Raw genomic sequence first — 27,990 nt, 5'->3', positions numbered from 1 at the left:
CCTGAGGGACTCCAGCATTAATACTGTGGGCCTCTGATTTCTGGCCATCAACCACTACTCTTATGAGCCTATCAGAGAGAAATGATTTAATGATTGAGAAAACATTACCAGTGATACCGTAGCTGGAAATCTTGTGAAGTAGGCCTTTATGCCATACCTTGTTGAAGGCCTTTGATATGTCAAGAGCAATTGCCCTAGAAAGGAAGCCTTTGTCAAGAGATTCACTAATCCTGTGGGATATGACTGTCAGCACATCTGCGGTAGATCTTGCAGAGCAGAAACCATATTGTGTGTCACTAAGAAGGTTGCTCCTGCTGAGGTGGTTGACTATTTCTCTATTTAATATGGATTCCAGCAGCTTACTCATGACACACACGAGACTTATTGGTCTGTACTGAGAGGGAGATGACTTTTCACCTGAATTCTTAAATACAGGGCATACTGATGAGGTTTTCCAGGGTGTTGGAAAGCACTTCTCCTTAAGGCAACGCTTAAACAGTTTCGTAAGTATGGGAGCAAGTTCAGGTTGAAGCTTTTTTAACACTATAATTGGGATGCCGTCAGGGCCAGTTGCTTTACTGGAATCAAGGTTCTTGATTAGCTTGGCGACCTCATGCACAGAAATTGATATGTTACCTAGCGTGTTCTGTGTTATAAAAGGAAATATGGGGAGTTGATGGCTTTCGTCGCATTGGGTAGAATTAGCTGCAAAGTTTTTTGGAAATAGTTTGGCCTTGTCTGATGCTGACAAGATGACCTCAGGTCCATTGATAATGGTTGGGATAGAACGCACACTTCTGTTCAGGATCCTATTTGTTATTTGCCAAAACTGGTGGGAGCCAAGCCGCTGCTCAGCTACTTTGGATTTAACGGACTGAGCATATAGCTCTCTTACATTTTTTATTACTCTTTTACAGTGGTTGCTGGCGTTCCTGAAAGCGGCTTTAGTCTCAGTGTATCTATTACGTTGATAGCTATGGAAAAAGTGATTTCTGTGCGCGATGGCAGCAGCACATTCTGGGGAGAATCATGGCTGGCTGTTGGGTTTTTGTTGGAATTTTTTAGATGGTATGAATCAGTCTATGCCTACAATTAGCCATTCGGTCAGGTATGATACTATAGAGGACACATCCTTTTTAAACATGGAATGCAGAGTAGATCAGATATGAATGTACGGAAGCTATCCCAGTCAGCCATGGAGTATCGGTATATAGTACGGTGGAGGGGTACGTCTGGGGGCTTATTACATTTCATTTTTATCTTAACTGACACGACGGAGTGGTCGGAGGATCCTAGAGGAGAAAGAACGGAACATGAACATAGTTCACGGGAAGTGGAGAGAAAAAGGTCTAGAAGGCTTGCATACTGAACTGTAGTATCAGGCACACGGATGGGTTCACGAACAATCTGAGTGAGGTCATAAGCAATGGCAAAATCATGACAGAACCTCCCCTCATCGTCTGTCTTATTTGAGTGGGTCAGGTATTCCATGTTATGGACATTGAAGTCATCACATATGTGAATGTTAGCTGAGGGATGTGCAGACAGGATGTGGTCAATTTTCTCAGATAGTAACTCTGCTGTTATGGGGCAAATATAAATGCAGTGTTGTAAGCAAGTGCAACCCGGAAGCACATATAGAGTAAATTAGGATCTTCTCTAGAGATATCCCTGCCACATGGGAAGCCATCTTTAATGTAGGCACATATTCCATGCCCATGCCGATCTTGGGGGGTCAGATTTAGATGTTAAGTTAGAGTATCCATTAATTATGAACTCATCTAGGGAAGTGGTCAGCCCTATTCCAGTTTCGCTTAAGAAAGAATATGTCCGGTTTTGTCTCCTGTAATTGTGTTTCAACCTCTGGAAGGTTGGAATGTAGACCCCTGATGTTGGAGAAGGAGACATGGTAGCAGGGGTCTACATTGGAAGATGGGGTTCTAGGTTTATTCGAGTTTTTTTTCTGGAGATATTTCATATTGAGGTTTTGGGATTTGTGGAACAGGTCCGCATACTTTGTTGGAGCAGGATAGAGAGGGAAAGTAAGAGAGAAAAAGACAGGAAATTTTTTTTTTTTGTAACACATGAAAAGGTAAAGCCGTAACAATTACCCACTAGTATGGCATCGAGAGGCCCCACCAGAGACTACTGCATGGTCCAGAATCTATTCACCAAATGGCAATACAGCAGTCCCAGTACTTAGCGCCTGCTGATAGGACAGCCTCCTTAGTGGTTAATCCAAGGTTCGGGTCCCCGACTATCAGTCGGATAACGTCAGCCCAGACGAAACGTTTATCTCCAGCACCCTTACTAGTGACATGGCCACAAGGATAGACATAGAGACAGAAAAATTTCCGACATCTCAGACTACTGTTCACCAAGTACTACCGACCTTTAAAGCAGCTTTTTCTTCACCTTTGTCAGAAAAATCACTCATTTGCATGAGGACTGAGGGACAAAAAAGGAGAAGCGAGAGTTACTGGAGCTGCCGGTAACACATCCACTGCCTTATCTACTCTCCATTAAAAAAAAAAAAAAAAAAGAGCATAGGTACGAGGGACTTATTAATATCTACTTGTATAAGTCCAGTGTTAAATTATCAATTCAGGACGCTGTTTGAAGATAATCTCCCCTCCCATATTCGTGAGGGGGTGTTTTGGCATTATCTATCTTGAGTTTGAGTCAATTCAAGTTTCACCTTATAATTAAACTCCAATAATGAACTTTTATCAGTTTGTGAAGTCGGCTTAATTTTTGGTAGTTTACATTTGAGTTTAGATAATAGATTAAGGTTTATTTTGGAGGGTTCTCGTTTTCATAGGTGACTTTCTTTTTTTGTTTTACATGTAAAAAGACAGTATTGGTTAATGGCATATTTGGCAAAAAAGAATTCAGAACAATAAAGAGAAAAAAAAACAAAAAAAACGTGACAAGATTGGTAAAATTAAGTTACGGGTTTTTAAGTCAAAGCTGAAATAAGGAAACAATTAGCGGTAATTAGCATGAAATGGGTTTCAAAAGTTAGTTAGAAACATTTTTTAACCTTAGCTTAAAAGCCTGGAGAATGCGACCTGCCAATCTTTAGGTCATATCGGAAGTGGGAGACTAGCAGGATTCTAGGTACATAACGAATATGGTGGATGTTGTGTGTGTGTTTGGGGAGAGGGGGGGGGTAGTGCTTTTATTATTTTTTTTTATTTCTTTGTCTATTTTTATTTATTTATTTTTATTTATTTATTTTTACGTGTGATCGTCTAATCATGAGTGTCTTTAAAATCGATATACATTATAAATGTTGGAATGTAAAAACATCAAATGGGATCATACCTTTTTCCAGAGGTTTCCATGTTGGCAATTCAGCTGTTTGGATCATTGGACTGAAATAAAGACTGTCAACTTCTTTGAGATAGAGACTTAAACCTGAAACATTGATAATAATATACACACAGGTCTTTATTCCAGAATCGTCTCATCTAGAAGTTACAACCACTGTTCTAAATCACATCTTTAAGTTTGCTGCACCGACCTACTTTCTTGGTCGTTTTGGAAAACCAGTCTTCTCTCATTGGCTCCAAAAACGAGACTGAACTAAAACTCGTTGATCACGTATCCTCCCAAGATATACGGCAGTGTAAGTCACCTTAATGTCAGATTTGTTCGAGGTTAAGCTATTTTTAAATTGTTGTTCTTCTGAAACCTATTTGTTTATATTATTTATGTAAACATTGACTCTTCTAGTTTATTCCAATATAAACATTTATCTCAACAACAATTTTTAATCGCAACAAACTAATCCATCATAACATTTTTTACAGTTTTAGCAATTACAAAAAGATGAATGCACAAGAGAAAAATAGTTTAACAGTTGCAAAAATATGAATATTTCACGTGTTAAAAAAATATAAAATTTAAACAATATAATAAGTACAAATCTAGTAGATGATATTACTGAAAAATATATTTTTAAATTGGCAACGTCACAGAAACTCCTGTAGGTGGCTGTAGCAATTTTCCAAGCTAGTGCCTCTCATAGCTCTTAGTTTAACCTTACATAGACTCCAGGGCCCTTTGATCATGTTTGTGCGTACTGTTGGATCATCAGGATCCACAAAATTGTACTTGTGATCGACCACAAAGTGGTTAGGCAGGGAATTATATGCTTGTCAACCATCAGTTATAATGCATGATTCTGGTTGAAAATATTGCTGAATGAGTGGTAAAAAAGTTTCTGCATCTTTTTTTAACTGGTACTATCATTGTCACATTTGTTTCTTTCTCCACCATACCAAGAACCCATTTTTCTTCTTTGTATCATCCACGATTGTATCTGCACCGCATAAACTTACTCTCATCAATTTCAATTGTTCAACCAGGACCACCCATTTCTACAGGATTGTCAATCAGGCACATGCCACAAACTTCATAAATAAAACTGTATCAGTCTTGTATACTTCTTCCACAAACTTCATAAATAAAACTGTATCAGTCTTGTATACTTCGTCCACAAACTTCATAAATAAAACTGTATCAGTCTTGTATACTTCGTCCACAAACTTCATAAATAAAACTGTATCAGTCTTGTATACTTCGTCCACAAACTTCATAAATAAAACTGTATCAGTCTTGTATACTTCGTCCACAAACTTCATAAATAAAACTGTATCAGTCTTGTATACTTCGTCCACAAACTTCATAAATAAAACTGTATCAGTCTTGTATACTTCATCTACAAACTTCATAAATAAAACTGTATCAGTCTTGTATACTTCGTCTACAAAATCAATGATCTGATTTAAAGTTAGATGTGCCTGCTCAAACGAGCCCACACAGTTTTTTTTTTCTGCATTTGGAACAGACTCAACAATACAACTCTACAGTTTTCCACATTTCTCATCTGTAATAACATTCTCGGCCAACGTCTACAACTATTACAAATGCCGGTATTGGTATTTGAAATTGGACCATGTCTAGCAAGCTACTCTAGCGTTTTCATTGTGCCTTATTTCTAAGACAAGGTGCTTTATAGAGTAATCGAGAGAACACATATCAGTTATGGTTAAAACTTCCTCAACAATTTCATCCATGAAGTGTTTTGGCGGCAAAGATCGTAATAGATTGCACGGGTTTTCAAATTAAAATATTTGGAAAAAGAAAAAAAAGAAAAAAAGTAACTAGATGTTAAAAAACCAAAACAAAAAAAAAAAACGCAAATAATTTTGAAAAAAAAAAGTAAAATTTAGTTCATAAAATTTTTACAAATAATCTTATTAGTATTCAAAACCATATTTCACATTTCCATAAATAAATATTTTCAAAATATCTAGATAAATGAAAAAAACACTTTTTAAAAAATCTTTTTGAGCTGGAACACAATGTGGCACATTCATTTGTTTTTTTTTTATATTTCTGTCAATAAATATTTTTTTTTAAATATCTAAACAGTTTATCAAAATATACAACATATTAAGTTAAATAAACAGTTATTTAAAAAAAAATGCTTACTTGGAAATGATTTTCTCTATCTGTACATGCTGAGCCTGTTCCTTTTGTTCTATTAGCTCGATCTGTATATATTTCTTTGTATTGTAGATACCTTTCAAAAGTTCACCAAAGTGGCTTCTATTTATTAGGTAGTTTGTATTATTTTTATGTTTAGCAAGAGTTAGATCAGTGCTTGGGTTTTTCAATGTCCATAGTTGTTTGTTACTGTGTGTGTGACTATGTTATTAGAGTTTTCATCAATTTGAGTTAATATTTCTTTGATACAACGCCCAAAAGATGTGTTTTGTGAAAAAGTTTGTATATTCTAGGTTAAAGGTTTTCTTGTGTTGGATTATTTGGATTACTTTGTAGGTTTATTGCATATTGTATTAACAATTTCTCTCATCTTAAATGTAGAGGGGGATTCGTTGGCTTCTATATATAAGCTTTGTATGGGTAATGTATGGTATACTCTCAGACTAAGCCTTAATCCTTAGTTTTGTATAGTTGTTCATTTTTTGAGATAGGATTTACAGATGGGGCTATATGCAATGCACCCATAGTCTAATTTTGATCTAATATGTGCATGATATATTTTTAACATTATTTTCTGGTTTGCTCCCCAGTCTGTTTTTGATATTAGTTTCAAGATTTTTATTGCTTTTTGGCATTTTTGCTTGAAGTTATTGATATGTGCGTTAAAGTTAAGTTTGTTGTCTAATGTGACCCCTAAAAATTCTGTATTTTGTACTATTGGGTCGCCTTGTATTTGGAGTTGTGGGGTTAGATGATATTTTTGTTGTCTTCAGAAATGGATACAAACAGCTTTGTTTTTGGCTAGCTTGAATCCATTTTTGTTGGTTGTTCTCTATTTTGTTCAGACAGTTCTTTCTATTGTTGACATGTTTGGTGCAGAATAGTTAATTGAAAATTTGTCTACAAAAAGTGACTTTTCAAATCCTGTGTTGACTATTTTTACTATTTCGTTTATTTTTATTAGGAATAAAGTGATGGATAGTACACTTCTTTGTGGTATTCCTGCTTCTTGTTCATATTGGTCATGAAATACACTCTCAGAGTGTATTTCCTTGTCGCATTTTGTAATATCTATGAGATAAGAAGTTATGCTATATTTCCTCTTATTTCCATATCTTTTGAGATCCCATATCTCCATGCCTCTTGGATGTCAAAAAATACAGTCACCACATCGTGTCCACATACAAAACCATCTCAAATGAATGAGTCAAGTCATACTATCTGACTATTTGTACTTTGCTTTTGTCTGAAGCCATTCTGGTATTGAAATACATTGTTTTTTTTTTCCAGGTATTACATTAATCGGTTGTTCATCATTCTTTCCATAGTTTTAGAAAGGCAGTTAATTAGGGTTATATACCTGTAACTAGTTGGGTTAGTTGGATCGTTATTTGGTTTAACAATTGGTATAATAGTGGATTCCAACCAGGATTCTGGTATTTCTTCTGTATCCCATATTTTATTTGATATGGCAAGTAGTACTTTTAAAAATGATTCTGATAACTGTTTTAGGAATTGATAATGTATATCATCCAAGCCTGGAGTAATATTTATACTTTTGTTTATTACCCTTTTCAATTCTTTTATGTTAAAATGGTACATTATATATTTCCTTGTTGTTGATTGTAAAATTGATTTTATTTTTTTCTGCTGTTTCTTTGTAAATTTGAAATAATGCTGAATATTGCTTATTTGATGCTTTTCTGTAGAATTCTTCAGCTAGTAGATTAGTTATTTCTTTTTTCTCTATGTATTTTGTTTCATCGGTCTTAGTTAAGTAATTTATGGTGTTTTGTCTTTTTTTTCTTGCTATTTTTCTTATTATGTTGCATATCTTTGTAGTTGGGGCTTAGTTATTTAGTTGTAAAATGTAGGCTTTCCAGGATGACATGCTTCTCTGTATTTTTGTAGGTTAATTGTTGTAAGGTTTTGTTTGAACTGTTAAAGTGTTTTTTTTTTTCTTTTCTTTGACAGCTTCTTTGCACGTTTCATTAAACCCGGGATGTTTTTTTTGTGGGGTTTGTTGAAGTTTTTAGTATTGTCTTGACAGCAATATTGTTTGTGTAAAATGTTTTTCTGATTATCTTTTTTCTTTTAGAATGTTTGCATCTATCTCTGTTTTGCATAGGTTGGCAAATGTCACAATTAGCTTTGTGTAATTTCAATTTTGGGACTTTTTCTTCTGGTATTTTTTCATTACCTTTGAGTATGATAGGGTAGAGGTCACTTCTGTATTGGTCTTCTAGTACATCCCAGTGAAAATCCATATAGATGGATGGAGTACATATTGATAGGTCTATTGCAGACATGGATCCATTGGCTGATTGCATGATAATATTTCGTTTATTATATTACCCTTATTATTGTTTCCCTAATGGTTGCTGTGTGTATTGAAATCTCCCATATATATGAAAGGGGATGGGAATTAGTTGATCAGTATATATCTATTTCATTTTTCTTTTATTTGTTGATTTAGTGTGATGTATATCAAACATATTGTTATTCTGCAGTGTACGTTAATTGTTACTGCTATTGCTTGAAGTTCAATATTTAACTTTTTTTTTTTTTTTTACAAAGACATCCCCACTTATCAAGGCCCAGAGGCCACTCGAGGATAAGGGCTAAAGAGCGTACAGTAGACAATTGGACAATAAAATAATCATTAGTAATGGATATTCGGTAAATTTGTTAACTTATATGGAACGGCTCATCCAAAACTTGTTAACATTAGACTTGAAGACAACCATATTGTAGTTAGCTAGAAAGCAGGAAAACGGAAGACAATTCCATATTAACTGGAGGGTATATGTGAGGTATAGTTTTTTTTTTTATCAGTATGGACACTCCTCCAATTGGTCTATTTCTTGCTGATGTGTATGTTTTCTCATACATGTACCCTTTGAATTTATATGTGTTTTTTTTTAGTAGTGTTTCTTGTAGACAGATTGCTGAGGAGGTTTTATTTGTTGATGATTTCTGATATTTCATGGTTAGGTCTTAGTTCTCTACAGTTCCATTTTAGGAATGCTGTTTTGCATGATTAGTTGCTTTGTTTTGTTTTTTCTACATGTCCGGTTTTTGTTGAAGTTTTTATATCTAATATTCCAGTGGTTTGTTCTTTTGTTTGTAAAATTTATTCATTTAAGTGAGTTGGATTTATTTTCTCTATATTTGCCTTAATTGCTTGGTTCTTCAGTTTCCATTTTATCTATTTAGTTAGTTTTGTTTTTGGAGCTAAATTTATCTCTGCATCCAAAGGTTGATCGAGATTGCTGTTTATTTTTGGATGGATTTATTTTTGGAGAAGTTTTTCCATTTATTGTTCAGTTTGCTCAGAGGGTATTTTGGTTGCTTCTTTATTCTTGTATTTATTAGTAGTTTTTGATTTAGAGTTGTGGGAATTTGAGACGTCCACTTCATTGTGACAAGGTTGTTTTTCTGTCTTCCATTCATAACACCTGGTAAATGCTAGAAAGGGGGATTCTGAGAATTTATTTGTGCATTTTGGTTTGTTGTGTCAGTATCTGATGCATATGAACTTAGTTTTGTATTTTCTGTTTCCATGGGTGACCCTGGATTTTTGATCATTAGATTTTGTAGCATAGGTTTTAGGTTTTTGAGAAAATTTTTCTCTCCAGAGCAGTTGTTTTTTAGAGGGAAGGATTAGGTTTGTGATAACATTGATATTTTATGGACTTCATTCTTTTTAGTTTTTTCCATACTGAGTATGAGTTATCTTTAGGGATTTTTGAAAAGTTCAATAGGTCATTAGGTTCTAAATGAATTAGCTTATCTATAAATTCTTTATATTTGTCGGGTTCTTGGAGGCTATTTGGTTTAACTTTTTAACCGTTTTTGCATACGATTGATTTTAATGTAGGTTTCAACTATTTTTTTTCACTTCTGCAAAGGAAATACTTCTTTTATATTTTATTGTTAATATTTCTTCTCTTTTTATTTTTTTTTCCATCTTTCACAATATTAGAGAAGGTTAGATGGTTTCTTGAACAGTTGTAGCGTTTAGTTTCTTCATAACAAGTTTCTGTATTACGGTTTTTGTCTTTCGAACCGCATCCATGTGGGACTTCCTCTGCATGTATCTTTGTAGTATCCAAATTTCTGACATTTTAAACATCTATATATCTAAATATATATAATGAGCTATATATCTATATATATATATATATATATGTATATGTACCGATATATATCTCTACTGATTCTATATTTTAACCTATTTTAATTTTTGTTGGGACTTTTGGTAATTTAATGTAAGGATATATGTATTAATATTTTTTCATTATTTTATTTTAATAAAGATTATTTAAGATTCTATGAAGCCTTGCTTATTTAATTCATTGATGAGGCAAGTAATAGTTCTCTGCTTCTAATTATGTCTTTAAATTGATTTAATCTTTCATATGGGAATGGGGTCACTTTGACTCTTTGCTTTTGACGTATGACTGTCATACTTATACATTTGATGGTGGTATTGACATTATTTAATGCCTGCAGAGTATCAGCATACATTTCACTGAAGATAGCAACATAGTCCAGCTTGGCAATGGAAGGATCATGTTCAATTTGCACATCAGTAAAGTCCATCATGTCTCAATCAAAACTCGTATCAATAATGTAGTTGAACAAGATGGGGGAAATAACACAGTATGCATATAAAAAAATTCTGCTTTCTCTCTGTAGCATCAGACTTTGTTTAAATGTGAGTGAGTGCGTTTGTTTAACGACATTTCAACCTCTAAGGGTCATTTAATACCAAGAAAATGTTGGTTGATATAGAAAATTGTCAATTTCTTGGAAAGATGTTTTAAATTTCTTGAAAAGTTTGCCTTCAGAAGCAAGATGCTTTAAATTTCACAAAAAGTTTGTTTTTAGAAGTAAAAACACGTTTTTTTTCTAAGTAAAATGTTATTTGTTTAGTTTACAGGAGTTTGAATAAATTGGTTTAAGTACTTTACAATTTGTTGCGGCTTCACTTCTTGGAACACTTTCCCAATATTTGCTGTTCCAAAATATTTCTTCTGGATGTGTTTGTGTCTTCTACACTCAGTAAATATTTGATTGTTATTTGTTGGTTGAAAAGTGTGCAGTTTGGTGCTCCGTCTATTTTGATTAGGTAGAAAGGAGTTGTTTTGTGTTTGTACTGAACTGAATACAAATCAAACTCCTCTCTTCTTCCCTTCCAAGCTTTTCGTTTTTCATTTCTGATTCTTGGCTGATGCTCATGAAATTTGTTCTTTATGCACGTGTTCGATTCCTCTTGCCACCTGTTTACTAGGTATTGATTAATTTTTCTTTCAGGTCTGTTTGTGGTATTTTTATTTTTTTTTTTTTTATTTGATGGTTTGTGGCTACTCTAACCAGTTTGTCTGCTTTATCTTTTCCTGGGATGCCAACAGGGCTTGATATTCAGGCTATGACAATTATTTTACCTTTTTCGGTTATTTCATTATATTCCTGTAATATCTGTCATGAAAGGGTGTTTAGTTTTTGTCTCTTCAAGGGCCATGATACAGGATAGATAGTTTGTATATATCATGAAGTTTTGTTTGTTGTTGTCTTTGATGTATTTGAGTGTCATTTTGATGTATAATTGGGCAGTCATATTTGGTATTGGCTTTGCCCATCTGTATATGCTGTGCCTGTTCCATTCATGGTTTTCAACTCATCTGTGTATATTTCTTTGTATTCTGTGTACTTTTCTTTAAGTTTAGCAAAGTTGCTTCTATTTGTTAAATTACTTGTATTGTTTTTCTTGTATTTAGTTAGTGTTAGGTCAATTTCTGGTTTATTTAATATCCATGGTGGTTTGTTATTTATTTTTCATATAAGTATGTTTTCTGGTTTTTCATTGATTTGAAGTATTATTTCTTTAATTCCGAGTCCAAAGAAGGGTATGCTTTTTGGTTTCCCTGAATAAAAGTTTCTAAATTGTAGGTTGAAGATAGTTTTGTATGGTGGGTTTTTGGGATTGCTTTGAAGTTTTGTTACATACTGCAAAGTTAGTTTTTCCCCATCTTAAATATAGGAGTGGTTCACAGGTTTCTACATACAAGCTTTCCATTGAGGTTCAATAAACTCCCAGGCTAAGTCTTAAATCTTGATTATGTATGGCTAGTAGTTTTTCTTAAGTAGGATTTATGAGTGGAGCTGTATATGGCACAACTGTACTCCAGTTTGGATCTGATATGTGTACAGTATATTTTGAGCATTGTAGCCTGGTCTGCTCCCCAGTCTAGTTTGGATAGTATTTTTAAAATGTTTATTGCTTTTAAGCATTTTTGTTTTAAGTTGCTAATGTGCTCCTTGAAGTTCGGTTCTTTTTATCAAAAATGATTCCTAAGAATTTGATATGTTGTACTACTGGTATTAGTTGTCTATCTAGTTTGAGCTGTGGGTCGAGGTAGTATTTTTATTTCCTATAGAAGTGGACACATGTAGATTTGCTTTTGGATACTTTAAATCCATTTTGATTTATCTAATGGTCTATTTTGTTGAAGCAATGTTGCATTTGTTTTTCAATAGTTGGCACGTTTGATGATGAGCAAGTTATAGAGAAGTCACCAAAGAATACTGTTTTTTCAAATTCCATGTTAATGGTTTTAGTTATATCATTGATTTTAATTAGAAATAGGGTGACAGATAGTACACTACCCTGTGGTACCCCTGCTTCTTGTATGTATTGGTTTGATGTTATGTTTCTAAAGCATACTTTATATGTCCTGCAAGTGAAATTCTTGGATAAACATTGCTAGGTTTCCTCTGATTCCCATATTATAAATATCTTCCAGGATCCTCTACCTCCATGTAGTGTCATATGATTTTTCAAAGAAAAAATTGAGACCTCATCGTGATTTCTTATCAGACCATTTTGGATGAATATTTCAAGTCAAATAAGTTGGTCATTAGTACCTTGGTTTTGTCTAAATCCTCTTTGATGGCAGCAGAGGATGCTATACTTTTCTATATGTCACATCAGTCTTGTATTGATGATCCTTTCCATTATTTTACAGATACAACTTGTTAGAGCAAGTTGGTAGGGTTGGAGTGGTCCTTTCGTGGCTTAGGAATTGGGATGATATTCGATTCAAGCCAGTGCTTCAGGAGGTTGTTAAACCACCATGTTGTTAATTATCTGTAGAAAAATGTTGAGGGAGATGTCTGACAGCTGTCTCAGGAATTGATAGTGGATATTGTCTGGTCCAGCAGCTGTGTTTTGCTTTTATATATAGTTTTTGAGTTCTGTTATAATGAATAAAGTGTTATAGTATTGCGTGTTGGATGTGAAATTGAGTTTTTCCTTTCCTCTATTATTTTTATATAATTTGGAATTGTGGTGAGTAGTTGTCGGATGAGGAATTTGGGTTGAATTTAGTTGCAATTATGTTTGTGATTTCTTATCTATAGTTTGTCTTCCATTTGGTGTGTTGTATAGCTTATTGGTGTTCTGAGATTTTTCCAGTAATCTTTCTTATTATTTCTTATGTTTTCTTTGATGGCGTGTTGCCATTTAGTTTGGAAATATAATTTTGCCAGGTTTCTCTTTTGCTATTTTTATGATATAGCACACTTTTGCTCATACTTGTTGGTATTTTTGGAGGTTGGTTTTTGTGGAGTGCTGTTTAGCATTTTTTCCTGTTATTGCCTCTCTGCATTCTGTTGTGAACAATGGCATTGATTTTGGGTGTGGTTGAGTGGAAGATTTCGGGATTGTTTTAGGTGCTATTTCATTTAATATATTTGTGAAAGCTAGCATTGGATCTGGCTTGTTAACTATTTCTTGACTGAAGTTGAGCAAAGTTTGAATTTGGTCCAGTCAACTTTATGGATTTGTGATATGTCCTAAGGTGGCCTATTATTTGGACAATCAACGATAAAGTATTCTATGAAAGGAATAAATAAATATACACTGTGGTTTGAATACTGAAAGAGAAGTTTATTTACATAGAGACAAATACAGTGTGTTAATGTTCAGAGAGGAAGTCTCTGTTTTTACAGGGTCCAGTGAAAACCGGTGACTCTGTTCCTTATGTAGAATGTTCCGAGTTGGTTACCTATCTCCACATAACACCTCCCCCCCCAAGCCAATTTCTCCTTGGAGAATTTTGCTTAATACCGTTTGTTTTTAGGTCTGGGGGTCAGTCAGTTAATTTTCTTTTCACCCTTGTACTTTTTCTCCTCAACACAATTTGAGGGGGTGGAGCTGGTGGTGAAACTAGTACTCTCTGACCTGGAGTAGAAGATACTACTCTCGGAGTAGGTTGTGCTATGGGTAGAGGAATATTAAAAGAGTCATACAATACCTCTAAGGGCAGTTCATTATCTTCTGTCTGTAGTCATCAGTGTCGAGGTCTTAGCTGATTCATATGCCTGCGACAGTCAAATTTACTACTTCTTACCAAATACAGCATGTGCCCAATTCTTTTCATAATCATCCCCTCCTCCGAAAACATTTTCCCAGTCCTATAGTTCAAGAAAAATATTTTGTCACCAGGTTTGTAGAACCTTGTTGAGTGATTTTCTCTCGTTGCTGTTATCTTGATTGCATTTGGTAAAATCCTGTCAAATACGGATCTGATTTTCCGTGCGAACATTAGTTCAACTGGTGACAAACCCGCATTCGTGTTTGGGTTAGGAGTGATCCTGTCTCATCAGTGTCCATGCCTTGATGTTTTCTTAAAGCTCTTTTGAACGTGTCAACAAATCTCTCTGCGAGACCGTTTGACTTGGATGGTATATTGCAGTTGTTAAATGTTCAATGGATAGGGCTTTTTGTCACTGACAATAGTTTTAGGTACGCCAAAACGACTGAAGAGATGTCTTAATGCATCTATAGTACTAGTCAATGTCGGATGTTTACACTTAAGCACTTCCGGCCATTTTGTAAAGCTGCCGACAACTACGAAGAAGTAATGTCCATTCAACGGACCTGCATAGTCAATGCGTAACCGCATACATGGTGCATCCGTCTTTGGCCATGGTTGTATCTGTACAAGTGGTGCCTTTGCTGGTAGCTGACATCCTCGACACTCTTTTACCATTTTTTCCGTATTAGGCCAATATGTATATCCGCGCATCAAGACCTTCATTCTGGACATGCCTGGATGAGTGCTATGGAAGTTTTTTAGCATTCTCTTTTGCAGTGTGCTCAGTATGATAACTGCATACAATAAAGTCTGTGAGCAAATCGAAAATGGCAAAAGTTTTTAGTCTTTCTTTGACTTGTCATTTAGCTGCACCTGGTTTTTCGTTCTTACAATGAATTCATCTGTTTCTGCTGCCTTTTTGATGTCGTCCAGAGTCAGTGGTAACTCTCGAATCGTGTTGCACAGCAGTCTACAGAGTTCTTTTTCCTCTCTTAATGCAGCTATCACCGTGTTCTCTAAAGGTTCTGCACACTTTTGAATCAATCTGGATAGTCCATCTGCCTCTCCGACATATTTGGATGAAATGTACTCCATTTTAAAATTATAATTCAACAGAATTATCCTCCATCGTTGAAGTCTGTTTGCAGTGTGAGTGGGTATGCCTTTTTTAGATCCAAAAGTAGTCAACAAGGGCTTGTGGTCAGTTTGCAACGTAACAATCCTGTCATGAATAAATCTATAGAATTTTCTAATTGCATAAATTATTGCTAAACTTTGTTTTTCAATTTGAGAATAGTTTCTCTCTGCAGGCAAAAGTAATCTGGAAACATGAACTATTGGCTTCGCTGATCCGTCTTCCAGTCTATGGAGAATTACTACTCCTATACCGTAATCACTTACATCTGATGCCACAATCAATTCCTTCTGTGGATCGAAGTGTGCCAGTGCTAAATCAGATAGCAGGCATTTCTTAATTTCTCTAAATGCGTTTTGGAACTCCTTTGACCAAATCCACTTTCGTCCTTTTTTTTAATAATTTGTTCAATGGTGCTCTCAACTTATGCATTTTTGGGATACAGATAGCATAATATTGTGCTAAACCCAAAAAAGATTGTAACTGGGCAACATTGCTGGGTACTAGCATCCTCTCAATGGCTTTTGTCCTCTGAGGATCCGGTCTTCTACCTTGGCTGTCAATGATTTGACCCAGATATTTTATGTTGCAAAAAAAAAAAAAAAAAAAAAAAAAAAATCACATTTTTCAGCACTCAATTTGAAACCAAATTCCTCAATTCTTTGGAAAACTGTTCTGATATGCTCCTTATGTTCCTGCACATTTCTACTCTTTACAAGAATGTTATCCAAATATGCAATTGCAAAATCTAAATTGGCAAACATTGTGTCCATTATTTGCTGAAATAATGCTGGAGCTACTTTCAAACCAAAAGGGGAGCCTTTTTTGAGTCTGGGGAGTCCTAAATGGGTATTGATACACAAATACTTTGAACATACTTCATTGACTTTTACCTGAAGGTAAGCTTCAGATAAATCAATTTTGGAGAAAATTTTCCCTTCATTCAGCTTTGTAAAAATGTCTTCAGGGGATTGGAGTGGATAACTGATCCATAAGACAGTCATTGAGGCCTGTAGAAAAATCGGCACATACCCAAATCCTCTTATTTTTCTTTTTAACATAAGTAGGGCTTGCCCACTCAGAATAGTCAACTTTTTTCCTGCAATCTCTGCAGTTCAATTTCAATATCTTCTTTTGGAGAAAAAGGCACGTTTTTTGGGTTTTTTTTTGGCTTAAAACAGGTTTCACATTTTGCTTTAGTTCAAAATTCACTTCGGTCTTAGTACACATCAGAAAAAAACCTGGGGAATTCACTTTTTAAAACCGTAAGAAAATCCTAATTTTTTTTTGGAATTTTTCTTTTCAGCTACACTCACAGTTACAAAATGAATTTATGAGTAGCTCCCTTAAATCAAACAAAACGATCCAATCAATTCCGAAAAGGCAAGAATTTATACCTGGAACAACTGACACTTTTATAGAAAAAGATTTTGATCCAAGGGATACACTGCAATTAAATTCTCCCATGAATTTTAATCTCATTCCGGATACTCCTTTGGCAATTTTAAATGTTTTTTCTAGTTTTGGACACCCAATCCTCTTCCAGGTCACTTCGTCGATAATTGAAATATCGCTACTTGTATCCAAAAGTAGTTTCACTATGTGACCATTTATTTTGGTATTGACAAATTTTCTTTTACCTCTTTGTCTCACTTCTTTTGACAACACCACATTTACTGTAGACTTAAAGTTTTGTCTTTGTTTATTTTGTTTAGTTTGGCACTGGGAACCTCTTCTTTTTGCATGTTCAAGCACTTATACCTTGTATGAAAAAGGCTGTCTCTTTCACCTAATATCGAGTACAAAATTCAAACAGTTTCCGAAAAAGAAACATCTTCCGGTTTCTTTGGTAAAATCAAATTCGCAAATTTTGTGTTTTCCTCCATATCCAATTTCTGAAGTAGGAGTGTAATTCTTTCCTCGTCCGACCATTAAAAGGACCTACCTGAAAAAAAAAAAATGTTTCTATTTCTCGAGTTTGGTCAAATTAAGTTAGTATTAGCAGCAGCAGTAGTAGTAGTCATAGCACAGTATAAACAACACGTATTCTTTAATTTTTATTCACGAACGAATTAAGAAAAACATGAAAATATGAATATAAATGTTCTGATATGTTTAATTAGAGCTAATTTGTTATCAGAATAACATTAGTTTAGAACTATTCGGTTTTTAGAATGTATAATAACAATCCCAACCAATTCGGCATTATGAATCCATTATAATTTCTCACATTTCTGGTCAAATTTAAAAACATGGTTAAAAAACAAAATAACTTTTGTAGATATATAGCTTGCATGCACTTTTATTCATTGCATTAGTTTTGAACAGCGGATTAAAAACAATGTTTTACTGCGAACAGCCACAAATGTTTTTTCAAAATCAAAAGATGTATGAAAATCTCGTTTGTATTACTATACACAGGTTTGAAAAAGTTGTCAAAAAACAAATATATAACAAATGAATGTTATCAAAGGTAGAAAAGTAACTTATCTTGCCTAACTGGATATGTTTTTAGTGTATATATTTAATGTAACATGTTTATTCAGCTCGAAAAACAGTGTTTACCGATGTATTCGAAAATTTAAAAATGGCGGCCGACTCTCTCTTTGAGGCAGTAAGTTTGGGAAAATTAGTTATAAATAAAAAACCAGACAAAATACTGTTAGAAAATCGCTCAATATATGTTACCGTGACATAGGCGGATATATATTCGGCGGGTTTTTAACAGTATTTTGTCTAGTTTTTATTATTTTTAACTCATTTTCCCAAACTTATCGTGTGAAAGAGATAGTAGGCCGCCATTTTTAACTTTCCAATACATCGGTAAGCACTGTATGTTTTTCGAGCTGAATAAACATGTTACATTAAATAAAAACACTAAAAACATATCCAGTTAGGTAGAAAAGTAACTTATCTTGCCTTTGATAACATCTATTTGTTATATATTTGCTTTTTGATAACTTTTTCAAATCTATGTGTACAGTAATACAGACCCCGTTATTTTTTTTCTACTTATTAAGCGAAAGGTATTTTTACCACCTGCTCCAGCGTAGTATAAACGGCCTATGGAATAAACACCTTCAACCTCAAAAATAGAAATCAACAAATTTATGGAATTTTCTTCGAAATATCGTAACGCAGTTTCTTATTAAATTAAAACTAAATATAACATTTGCTGACTTATTTACCTGCTGAATACACATATATATAACTTTCTAAAATACTCTTTAACCCTAACAATAAGACTAAGTTCGAGTGGCAAGCCCCCCCCCCCAACAAAATACCTCTGTAAGCCACATACAAGCGTCTAAAACAAACAAAAAATAGATCCTTCCTTAAAGAAAAATGCACATGAAAAATAAATTGGTTAACTGTCCTAAAATGCTAGAATGGCCTGGAAATGGTGAATTATTGTACATTGAATTTTTCTGAAACTAACCGCCCCCCTCCCTCTAATATTGTTTTTGTTTCTGTCAAGTCTTCAGTATGTTCACACAATTTTCCTTAGCCCTACAATTAATTCAAAGTTCAAATGGCAACCCTCCCCATATTCTCATTGCATAGAAACCCTCTTACAACCACAAATAATCGTCTTAAAAAAAATAAAACAAAAAGCATACAGGATTTATCTCCCATAAAAAAAACCCAGTTAACTGCCCTAAAACGCTAGAATGAACTGTGTAATGGGGAATTATTTTACATTAAATTCTAAAATAATTCGTTTATCTTTCATTAAAGTTTTTCATGGCATTTCATACATAATTGCCTAAAAAGGTAGAATCACATTTTGGAGGGGTGGTCAGAAGGGGTTGAGTGTGGTTAAACAGAAGGTGTTCATCTACAATAATACCAATGAAATATTGCAATATATTCATTTTTAAATGGTCCTATGTTTAGATTTAAGTTTTTTGTACATAAAGCACATTACAATTCAGCTATGAGTTCTCCAACTTCTTTTCTGTTTATGGATACATGGCATTTTTAAGGAAATTGCAGCATATTTATGCACATTTACTGCAGATTATTTGGAAACCATGAACTTTGGGAGATTTTCAGTCCCATATTCTGATTACTTGTACAAAAATACACTTATATGGTAAATTTCATTGCTTAGTCTTGTGTTTTAACAAAGATATGACATTTTTACTGAAAAAGTAGTGTAAAAAATGTGACGAAACGCATATGGTCTTAAAGAGGGGAACATATGCAAACATGTGAGGCACAAAAATAGCCATAACTTCCTTAATTTTAATCAGATTTTAAAAATTTAAAAAGATTCTTTCTTAGCTCATCAAGCTCTTTCTATGTATACCAATATTGAAATATTTTAAGCTATTTCAATTTTTTTATGTGTATTGCTAATATAAATGCAGGTGTACCTCAGGGATCGATTCTTACCGGATAAAATTGTCTCTGACATGGGTATATTTGCCAATGACACCACGCTCTATAGCAGGTATGTGGGGAAAACTAATGAGCACATATCTAAGGCAATGGCGGAAACCCTAGAGGAAGACCTTCACTGTAGTATAATGGGGTCAGAAATGAATGGTAACGTTCAAAGCTGCCAAGACAAAGCTTGTTTCCTTTAATAATTACATGAAACCTTACCAACCACCAATAGCTTTGGCTAAAGATACATTACCTGGAAGTACTTTGTTCAAACTCTTTGGCTTAATGTTCACAGGGAACATAAGTTGGAATAAATACATTGAGATCATTGCCAAAGCTGCTGCAAAGAAGATGGGCTCTCTCTACCGTGCTAGAAAGTTACTTAAGCCTGAAAGTATCCTGTACCTCTACAAAGCCACCATTTGCCCATGTATCGAGTACTGCCGTCACATTTCGGCTGGTGCATCTGCTACTAGTCTCTCGCTCCTGGACAGTGTTCTAAAGAGAGTTGTCAACCTGATAGGTTCTAAACTGTTATTTAAGTTTCAGCCCTGCCCCATCAACGAAATGTTGCATCCCTCTGCTTGTTTCACAAGTATTTTAATGGTGGATGCTACAACAAAATACAAGCTCTTGTACCTCCTCGATGAAAATACCACCAACAAACTCGACAAGCAGTGAAGTGCCACCACTACACAGTAGAGATTCCCAGATGTAAGAAAGCTTTCTACTCTGATAGCTTCTTCCCCAGAACTGCTAGACTTTGGAATTCTCTTCCGGTTTCCTGCTTTCCCAACTGTACTGACATGCAGAAGTTCAAATGTAATGTAAACAGACATCTTGCTGCTAAACTCCCTACACAGTACCTCTGAAACTTAGATCCCTGATAGCAGCCCAATACATCAAAGTGGCAATGTGCCTTGTTTCGTTAGAAAATGTCATTAAAAAAATGGTAAAACCAAACAGGAAAACCATGTAAAAAAATAAATTCATTGCACTTAAGGAGTCAGAGTCGGATAAAAAATTCTGACTCCAACTCCTTGTACTTTTAGAAATCCGACTAAAACCTCCGACTCCTTCCGACTCCGCAACCCTGTTGAAAACGTCGGACAATAATTGGAAAGATTTTCAATATAATATCAATTAGACTTATTCGATGATAGTTGCTGTATATATGGTGATCGCCTTTGTTGTAGGAAAGGAGAATAGTGTTGATTCAATCTTGGAACATATTATGATAGGTCTGTGTCTTATTAAAAATCGTTTTTATACTAGTATCAAAGTTAAAATTCTCCTATCATGAAACAAAATACTCGCTGTAAGCAACACCAATTTAAAAACCGGTTCAATATTCAAACAAATAATCAATTTTTTGTTGAAATAAAATCTGACAAAACATTTTCCTTTTTATTGCATTTAAGTGACATTGAAACAGGATTAGATCGTAAAACTTATATACAAGATGAGACACGAGAAATGTTCGTTGTATAAATAGGATTAAAAAGAGAAAATACAAAAAAGGTGATAATTTTACTTTTTACATGAGTTTTATGGAGATTGATGAATGATAATCCTTCTTCAACAATTGAATTTATTATCCATGGCTGACACATGTTGTATGACCTAATAACACTTGTGAAAAACGTTTATGAAAAAAGTGGCTCATGTTTTTTTACAGGTTGTTTGGAGTAATATAATAATAGGTGTTCACCAAGGATGACAACTTAGATCCTTGGGAAGAGAATTAAAATTAAAAATCTCCATATAAAAAAAAAACTGAAAATGGTGGAGTTAACAATAAAGTGAAACATTATGAATAAAGATTTCTGTCAAATGAACAAAGAAAAGATGATGCTGACAATAAACGAAATTGCGATTCACCAAGGAGTAGAGACAGATTCTAATTGAACGGCATTAACCAACCGACTGAGGTACAACATGCCAGGTTTGACTTTCTGCAATTTTCGATCAATTTCCTCACACCTACAAATAGAAAGAGAAAAACAATTACTTTTTGCAGACATTAAATGATTATATTTCAGAGTTCAACTTATTCAAGCTGCAAAATACAATTAATTTTGGAAACCATTTCATCCTGTATTTAATTAATATATATTTTCATCCTCTTATTTCAGTCTTGTGTGCTTTCTTCTATAGGATTTGTTTCAACATCCTACCAACTTCAGCAAAAAAAAAAAAAAAGTATACTAACCGGCCACTTTTATTAATAAATTTAATTCTTTTGTAAGTATTTGTTTATTATTCTATTTATTTTACATTTTGGTAATATTAATGTATATAATATCTTGCTTTTTTCTCCTTTACTTAGTTTGTATGTTAGGTTTTGAAAAAGGGCAAATACAATTTTTGAATGCCAAACAGTGTAAAAAAAGGCCAAATTCAGAATTTGGCTTTTAAAAGGACACTGGCAACCCTGGACAAGAATATGAGAATTATTTCCCTTTAATACAGCCTTGTTTTTTAATATCATAATATATGATCATTGTTGTAAAAAGAACTCAATTTCGATATGCAGCAATTTTTCAAAGTAAGTCAGTGAACATTCAAAAGAAATAAGGCAAAAAAATAGAGTACATTATCTGCCAAGAGGTGCTAACCTGAAGAAGTAAATTAAAGATTGTCTCTTATGTTATGGCAAGACTCTTACAATATTATTTTATTATTTGTATTGAACTATGTAGCTGAATATTTATTAGTACTTATTAATTTATCTCATTTGAGTCAGTTCTATATTAAAAATACAATGGACACTATTTTCATAGAAATGTTAAACAAATTTTCTGCATTTTATGTTTTCCTGGCTGAAAAACAAATTTTTTGCGCTATTCAGAAAAATATTAGCTTCATCAAAACGTTTGATTTTCTCATTTTTTTAAATTTCCATGGATCTTGCGAATCCCTATTAATCACAAACTGTACATTGAACGGATACAAATAATACTAAGTTTCCTGCAGCTTATAGCTGCAGGAAACTTAGCAAGATCAGTCCAGTAGTTTCAGAGAAAAATTGGAACTGATAAAGAGAAAATATATGGGTGCACATTTTTAGCTAAATTTACATGGAAAAGTGATCACCCACTTTTCGAAAAAGAAATTTCTTCATATCATGAAAACTGCTTTTGGTACTCCTTGGGCATTGAGTACCATGGCGACCCGCAGAATTATTTAATGGTTGTTCCCTTAGTCCCCATTAGTCATGGCTAACGCATGCACATGTAACATTTTCGTTATTTATTTACTTACGTTGCCTTTCGCATTTTTACAAACATTATTTACGTTGGCTTAACTCTTTTCATAAATAATTAAAAAAAGTAACTAAACCGTTTATTGATAACTTGTCACGTGTACAAACATTTATTTACGTTGGCTTAACTTAAATGAATAAAAAAAGTTTTACTTCTTAAGAATAATAAAAGGAAAAAGTTACTAAACATTTATTACGTTGGCTTAACTCTTTTCATGAATTATAATTATAATTATTTTTTTTTCAATAACATAAGAAATTAAGAATTATACAAATTTATTTCAGGTAGGCTTCGCCAAGAAAGCTTTTAAAAATAAAAAATTAAGATAAACAAATGGTGCTAGTGCACTTACCGATCCGCGCTATTTTTTAAATCGTATTTCAAAGTTTAATTAAAGTTTTATGATGTTTTTTTTTATTCAATTGTAAGGTTAGAGTACAAAAAAAAAAAAAAAAATATATATAATTTAAAAATAGGGAATTTTTTTTTTTTTTTTACCCATCTATTAATTAGATAGTTAAATGTTGTAATTGGAAAGTCGTCAACGTGTGGTGCACGTGAAAGGCTCATTTCTACCGGAAATGAAATGGCGGACAGTCTCGCAGTTACAAAAATTATTTTTATTTAATATATTTTTATAATTTGCGATGTTAATTTATTTTAATAACATGCAAGCATTCCTTGACTTTACAGATAAATTTTCTGAAAATTTCAATTAAATTGGTAATGTAAAAATATGGTTTTATCGACTTTGAACGAACCAAGAATTACATTTTTATACATATAGATCGATTTCTTTTTTTTTTTTTATATAAATTTGCGTACATAAAGTGACAGGTAAGATTTTTAAAGTAAATTATATAAAAAATATATATGTGTAATAGCTGCCAGCCACCCTTCTTAAGTGGACTTTTGTAGCTAATGGCTTTTTTGTTGCATAGTCATCAATTGTTTAACTGCTCTTGTCCTCAAGCATTATATGGCTCATCATCAGGTAGCACCCCCCCCCACACACACATTTTATGACTCCACTGAAGAGATACTCTACAGTCCCAGTTAAAAAGGTGGAAGTTTTTTGGGTTTTTTTATTACTTACCGTATGTTGCCATAAATTAAATTGATTTCATGACTTATGATGGCAGTTGGATAATTGATAGGATCAAACTGAAAACGCACTTGGATCTTGCAGAGATGGGCAGTAGAGCAATAGGTCACCAAAATGCTGGAAGAGATAACAATATTCTAACTCACAATTTTTTAAATTTCATTTTATCAAAGCTAAGGAGATTTCTTCAATATTTTACAAACTTCAAAAAATTTTTTTTCCATATTAAATAATTTTAGGCTTGGAAAATGATTCTGATTGAAAGAAATTATTTTTCCTCACATATCAATGAAGTTTCTGCTAATCTCTTTCCATACTTTTGGATTAGCAATATTGAACTCAACCTTTAAACTACCAAGTGTAACAATATTAACAGAGCAAAAGACCCCCCCCCCCAATAAGAAAAACAGTTGATATGTCATACATCAAAATTCATACAGAGAAAAGAAAGGAAATAGAAAACAATTGCTAACAGAATTCACAAAATATGTCAAGCTTTCTCAAGTGGTGATATCTCCTGAAGCTTTAAGTGGAGGTTTGTTTATTTTGCTATCAAACTATAAACTGACCAGAATCAGGGTGGGGTACCATTAGCTGGATTCACAAAATAATGTCAAGCCCTCTCAAGCAGTGGCCGGTTGATACCCCCCCCCCCCGAAAGGATTAAGTGGCTGATTGTTCTTTAATTGTTATCCAAAAATTCAAATCATGAATTGACACAATTAACCAAATTCTCAAAACAATGTCAAGCAGTTATATGGTTTTTGAGGAAGGAGGAAACTACACCCTGTCAGGGTGACAGTGAGAGATTGTGACTGATGAAGAAAAGTGTCTGCCTGTTAGGGTAACAGTGAGAGGCAAAAAAAATGGCTGAAGAAGAAAGAGAAGTGCAATCCTAAAGAATCATTGGTCACTAGTAGTCTGATAATATATTCCTCAGGTTTCAGAATTGAATTCTATTGGTAGGAGGGCAGAGTCACCTCATGGGACTTCTTAATATAGGTCCATGTATTGGAAGCCCAGAGAGAGTTAGTTTTGTGTTTGACAGATAGAGAGACTGGGCCTGAGAGACTCCCATCTGCTCTCCATCCAAACTACACATTGTTGAGAGTCTGACCAGCAAACCAAAGTGCAATAGCTGCACTTGTAAATCGCTCAGACTTACTTTGCTTTACTCTCCACTGAACTGCACATTGTTGAAAGTCTGAAGCCACAGATTTAAGTTCAAGACCTGAACTTATAAATTACCCAGGTCACACAGTTTTTCCCCAAATGTATGCCACAATGCTAAGAGACTGGCTCGCAGACTTAAGGTTATGAACTGAACTTGAAAATTTACCAGACTTTATTAAATAACGTCCAGACATGAATATTAAGAGCCTAAGTTGATGACAAGAGCATATAATCTTTCTACAAATAATTATTATGTTATCTAAAAAGACCAGTCGTCATAGTGTAATTCTTTTGGCTTGAAATGTTCTTTGTTTTCCAGAGATACAGCCTTTGATGACCAGTGCTGGGCGATTTGTTCTTCTGATCTTTGACAATGTGAGAGAAAATGGTAATTCACTGGACAGGATCCTCCAACATTCAGGTGCTTTGCCAGAGTGACCGCCAGCACCAAGATCTGAATCGGGACTCAGAATGATCAAATTCAGACTAGGACTTATAGAAAAATGTTTGCTGACTGATGCCCCCCTCCCCGCCTTCTTCCTGGACTTGAGAATAAGAAAGAGTTTCTCTTTTCAACTGAAAATGCACATTAAACAACAAAAGCGTTTTTTACCTTGATAGATGAGTCCACTAATTGCTTAGATGAAATATGTCAAAGACAGGAAAACAATGTCTATTCTCCCATAATTACTGTTATAGTTTTCACTTCAGTCATAAATTAATCAATTAGTTTCGAAATATTTAAACATTTTCCATTTTCTGACGACACAAGTTTATGATTATACAACTTAAAAATAATTATTTTCATAAATTAAGTTTATTCCTTTTTCTACGTAAATACAATATATAAGATTTTACCTGTTTTTTTGTCTTTTAATAACTTTCTTCAATGAAACAGCGTGGATTTCCTTAGCTAACTCTCCAAAACTATTTAACAAAGTCCCAAGTCTATCAAGCAACTGAAAAGAAAAAAAAAAAAACAGAATTAAAATCTCAATTATTAAATATTCACATTTTTTATTTTTGAAAAGAAAATGGAGTCAAACTTAGTGGACCCGACCTCATCTCGGCTGTGCTATTAAAAAAAAATGTTCCACTAAAGTTGCTCCAGTTCTCTCCAAACTTTACAACAAATGTCTTAATGAATCTTGCTTTCCTGACTGTTGGAAAACCGCATCTGTGGTACCAGTTTTCAAGAATTCTGGAGAAAGAACTGACCCATTAAATTATCACTGTGACCCGATGGGGACTGGGCGATGCCAGGAGACCTTGCTAGTTGATTAAAGAACAGCTTGTAGTCTGGGTGGCCCATTGACACGAATTCAGGAGAATTCGCACGGCTGGACTCTAATGATGATGTTGTTTTAAACAGAATACATCTGTTTTTTTGGTGGATAATCAAAATGATCTCCCCTTCCCCTCCCTGGGAAGGACTACCACAGCGCGTGTCAACGCCAGAATAAGTCGTAAAGATAATTCTGAAAATTAACAGATGGACTCGTGTGTTGAGGGACCACCTGGGATGACATGCGTAATGGGAACCTTTGTGATTAATTGGACATGACGGTTCGCGTTCCTGGCGAAAGGACGTTATCCCCTTACTGACGTGTTGAGAGAAGGGTATGTGGAGAGAAGATGAAAGAGGAAGATCTTTTTTCCTTTTCTTTTGCTTAGAGAAATGTAAGGGTCACTTTTTATTATTTTCTTTTCTTTCTCTTCTACAACCAAGCAGGACCTTACTGCCCCCCCCCCTCCGAACAAAGGCATGCCCGCCGATTGGTTGACTGCCACTTGTGGGCATATTTGGAGAGGTGAGGCGGGGTTACAGCTAGCGATATTGAGAAAAGGAGGTGAGGAGGGGATTTTCACAGACTTTTGTTGCCACGCGCCTGGCCAACAGGTCTCGGATATGCGTGTCTCTGACCTCCCCGTATACTGACAGTAGAAAAGACGAAGTACTTGGTAAAAGAAAGAAAAAACTGCCAGCCACCTGATTGCATGACCAAGCCAGCATGTAACTACTATTTGTAAAGTCCAAAGCAATAATTATTTTATGTTAAGAAAAGCCAATTAAGCTTTGACTTTTTTCTTTATTTAAAAACACACTTGTTGAATGCAATATATATTTTTCAGATAGCCCATGTGACCGCTTGGAAGCTATTCGAAAGCGGAACCGGAGAGAGAATGACAGCGACGAATTCGACCACTAGACGAAAACATGGGTGACGCCACAGGTATCGGCTACAGCTGTATCTCAACCCCAAGCCTGTGCACCTGAGCTGCCCTGTAGGGGTTACATCACCCCATTAGCCTCTTCTTGCTTTTCGCAAAAATATTTGAGTCCTTACTTAATCAAGCTCTATAGTCCATCACCTTACAGCTGCTAAACTCCTGACCGCCAATCAATATGGATTTAGCAAGCCCGTTCCACAGCAGATATCCTAACTAATCTCTGAACGTATATACCATTCACTGAGCAAAATAGGGGAGGCTAGAGCGGTAGCCCTCGATATATCTAAGGCTTTTGACAGGGTATGGCACGATGGTCTTCTAAGGAGAATTAGATCATATGGTATCACTGGAATAATGCATAGTATTTCTGCTGTCATAAGACCGTCCTTCCATGAAATACCATCCTCTTAATCATTACCTTTGGAAGTCAGTGTAGTATATGTTCACTCACTGTGATACCATCCTCCTACATTTACTAAATTATGAGACCAGAAAAGCATACATCTGCTAGTATGATTTAAATTTCATAAAAATAGGATATATTTCAAGTTTTTAGGCCGTTATGCTCTCATAGGCCCATAGCAGTGCACTTAGGGATTCGGGAATAGTTCTATTGTCTTTTCTCAAATTTTACATAATAATCCATCCCCATCTCGGGCGGCCGCAGCTGAGATTGAACTTACTATGCGAGTTTGTAGTGTAATTCAAATCTTGTCGGTAGCTGAATACTTGATGCTTCGCCAGAGCTATCAAGGGTATCTTTTATCATGACGTCATTACTAGATG

The 27,990-nt window shown here is 34.4% G+C and overlaps 1 protein-coding gene across 2 annotated transcripts in view; it reads right to left on the bottom strand.

The window, feature by feature from the left end:
• Nucleotides 1-20,939: 20,939 nt before the first annotated feature.
• The window catches only part of LOC145285774 (uncharacterized), a 186,299-nt gene continuing 179,248 nt past the window's right edge, over nt 20,940-27,990 (bottom strand). For both annotated transcript variants that reach the window (XM_080134123.1, XM_080134122.1), the window contains exons 23-25: nt 25,831-25,931; nt 23,791-23,916; nt 20,940-21,411 (exon numbers count right to left, since the gene is read on the bottom strand). In XM_080134123.1, coding sequence (XP_079990249.1) covers nt 21,306-21,411; nt 23,791-23,916; nt 25,831-25,931 — 333 coding nt within the window. In that variant the 3' untranslated portion in view covers nt 20,940-21,305. The remainder of the gene's footprint in view (nt 21,412-23,790; nt 23,917-25,830; nt 25,932-27,990) is intronic.

This window comes from Euprymna scolopes, chromosome 10 (assembly GCF_053919585.1).
Source record: "Euprymna scolopes isolate OS-2025 chromosome 10, ASM5391958v1, whole genome shotgun sequence".
NCBI lineage: Eukaryota > Metazoa > Mollusca > Cephalopoda > Sepiida > Sepiolidae > Euprymna > Euprymna scolopes.
Note: the sequence above shows the minus strand (reverse complement) of the source record. Positions and strands in the feature narration are given on the sequence as shown.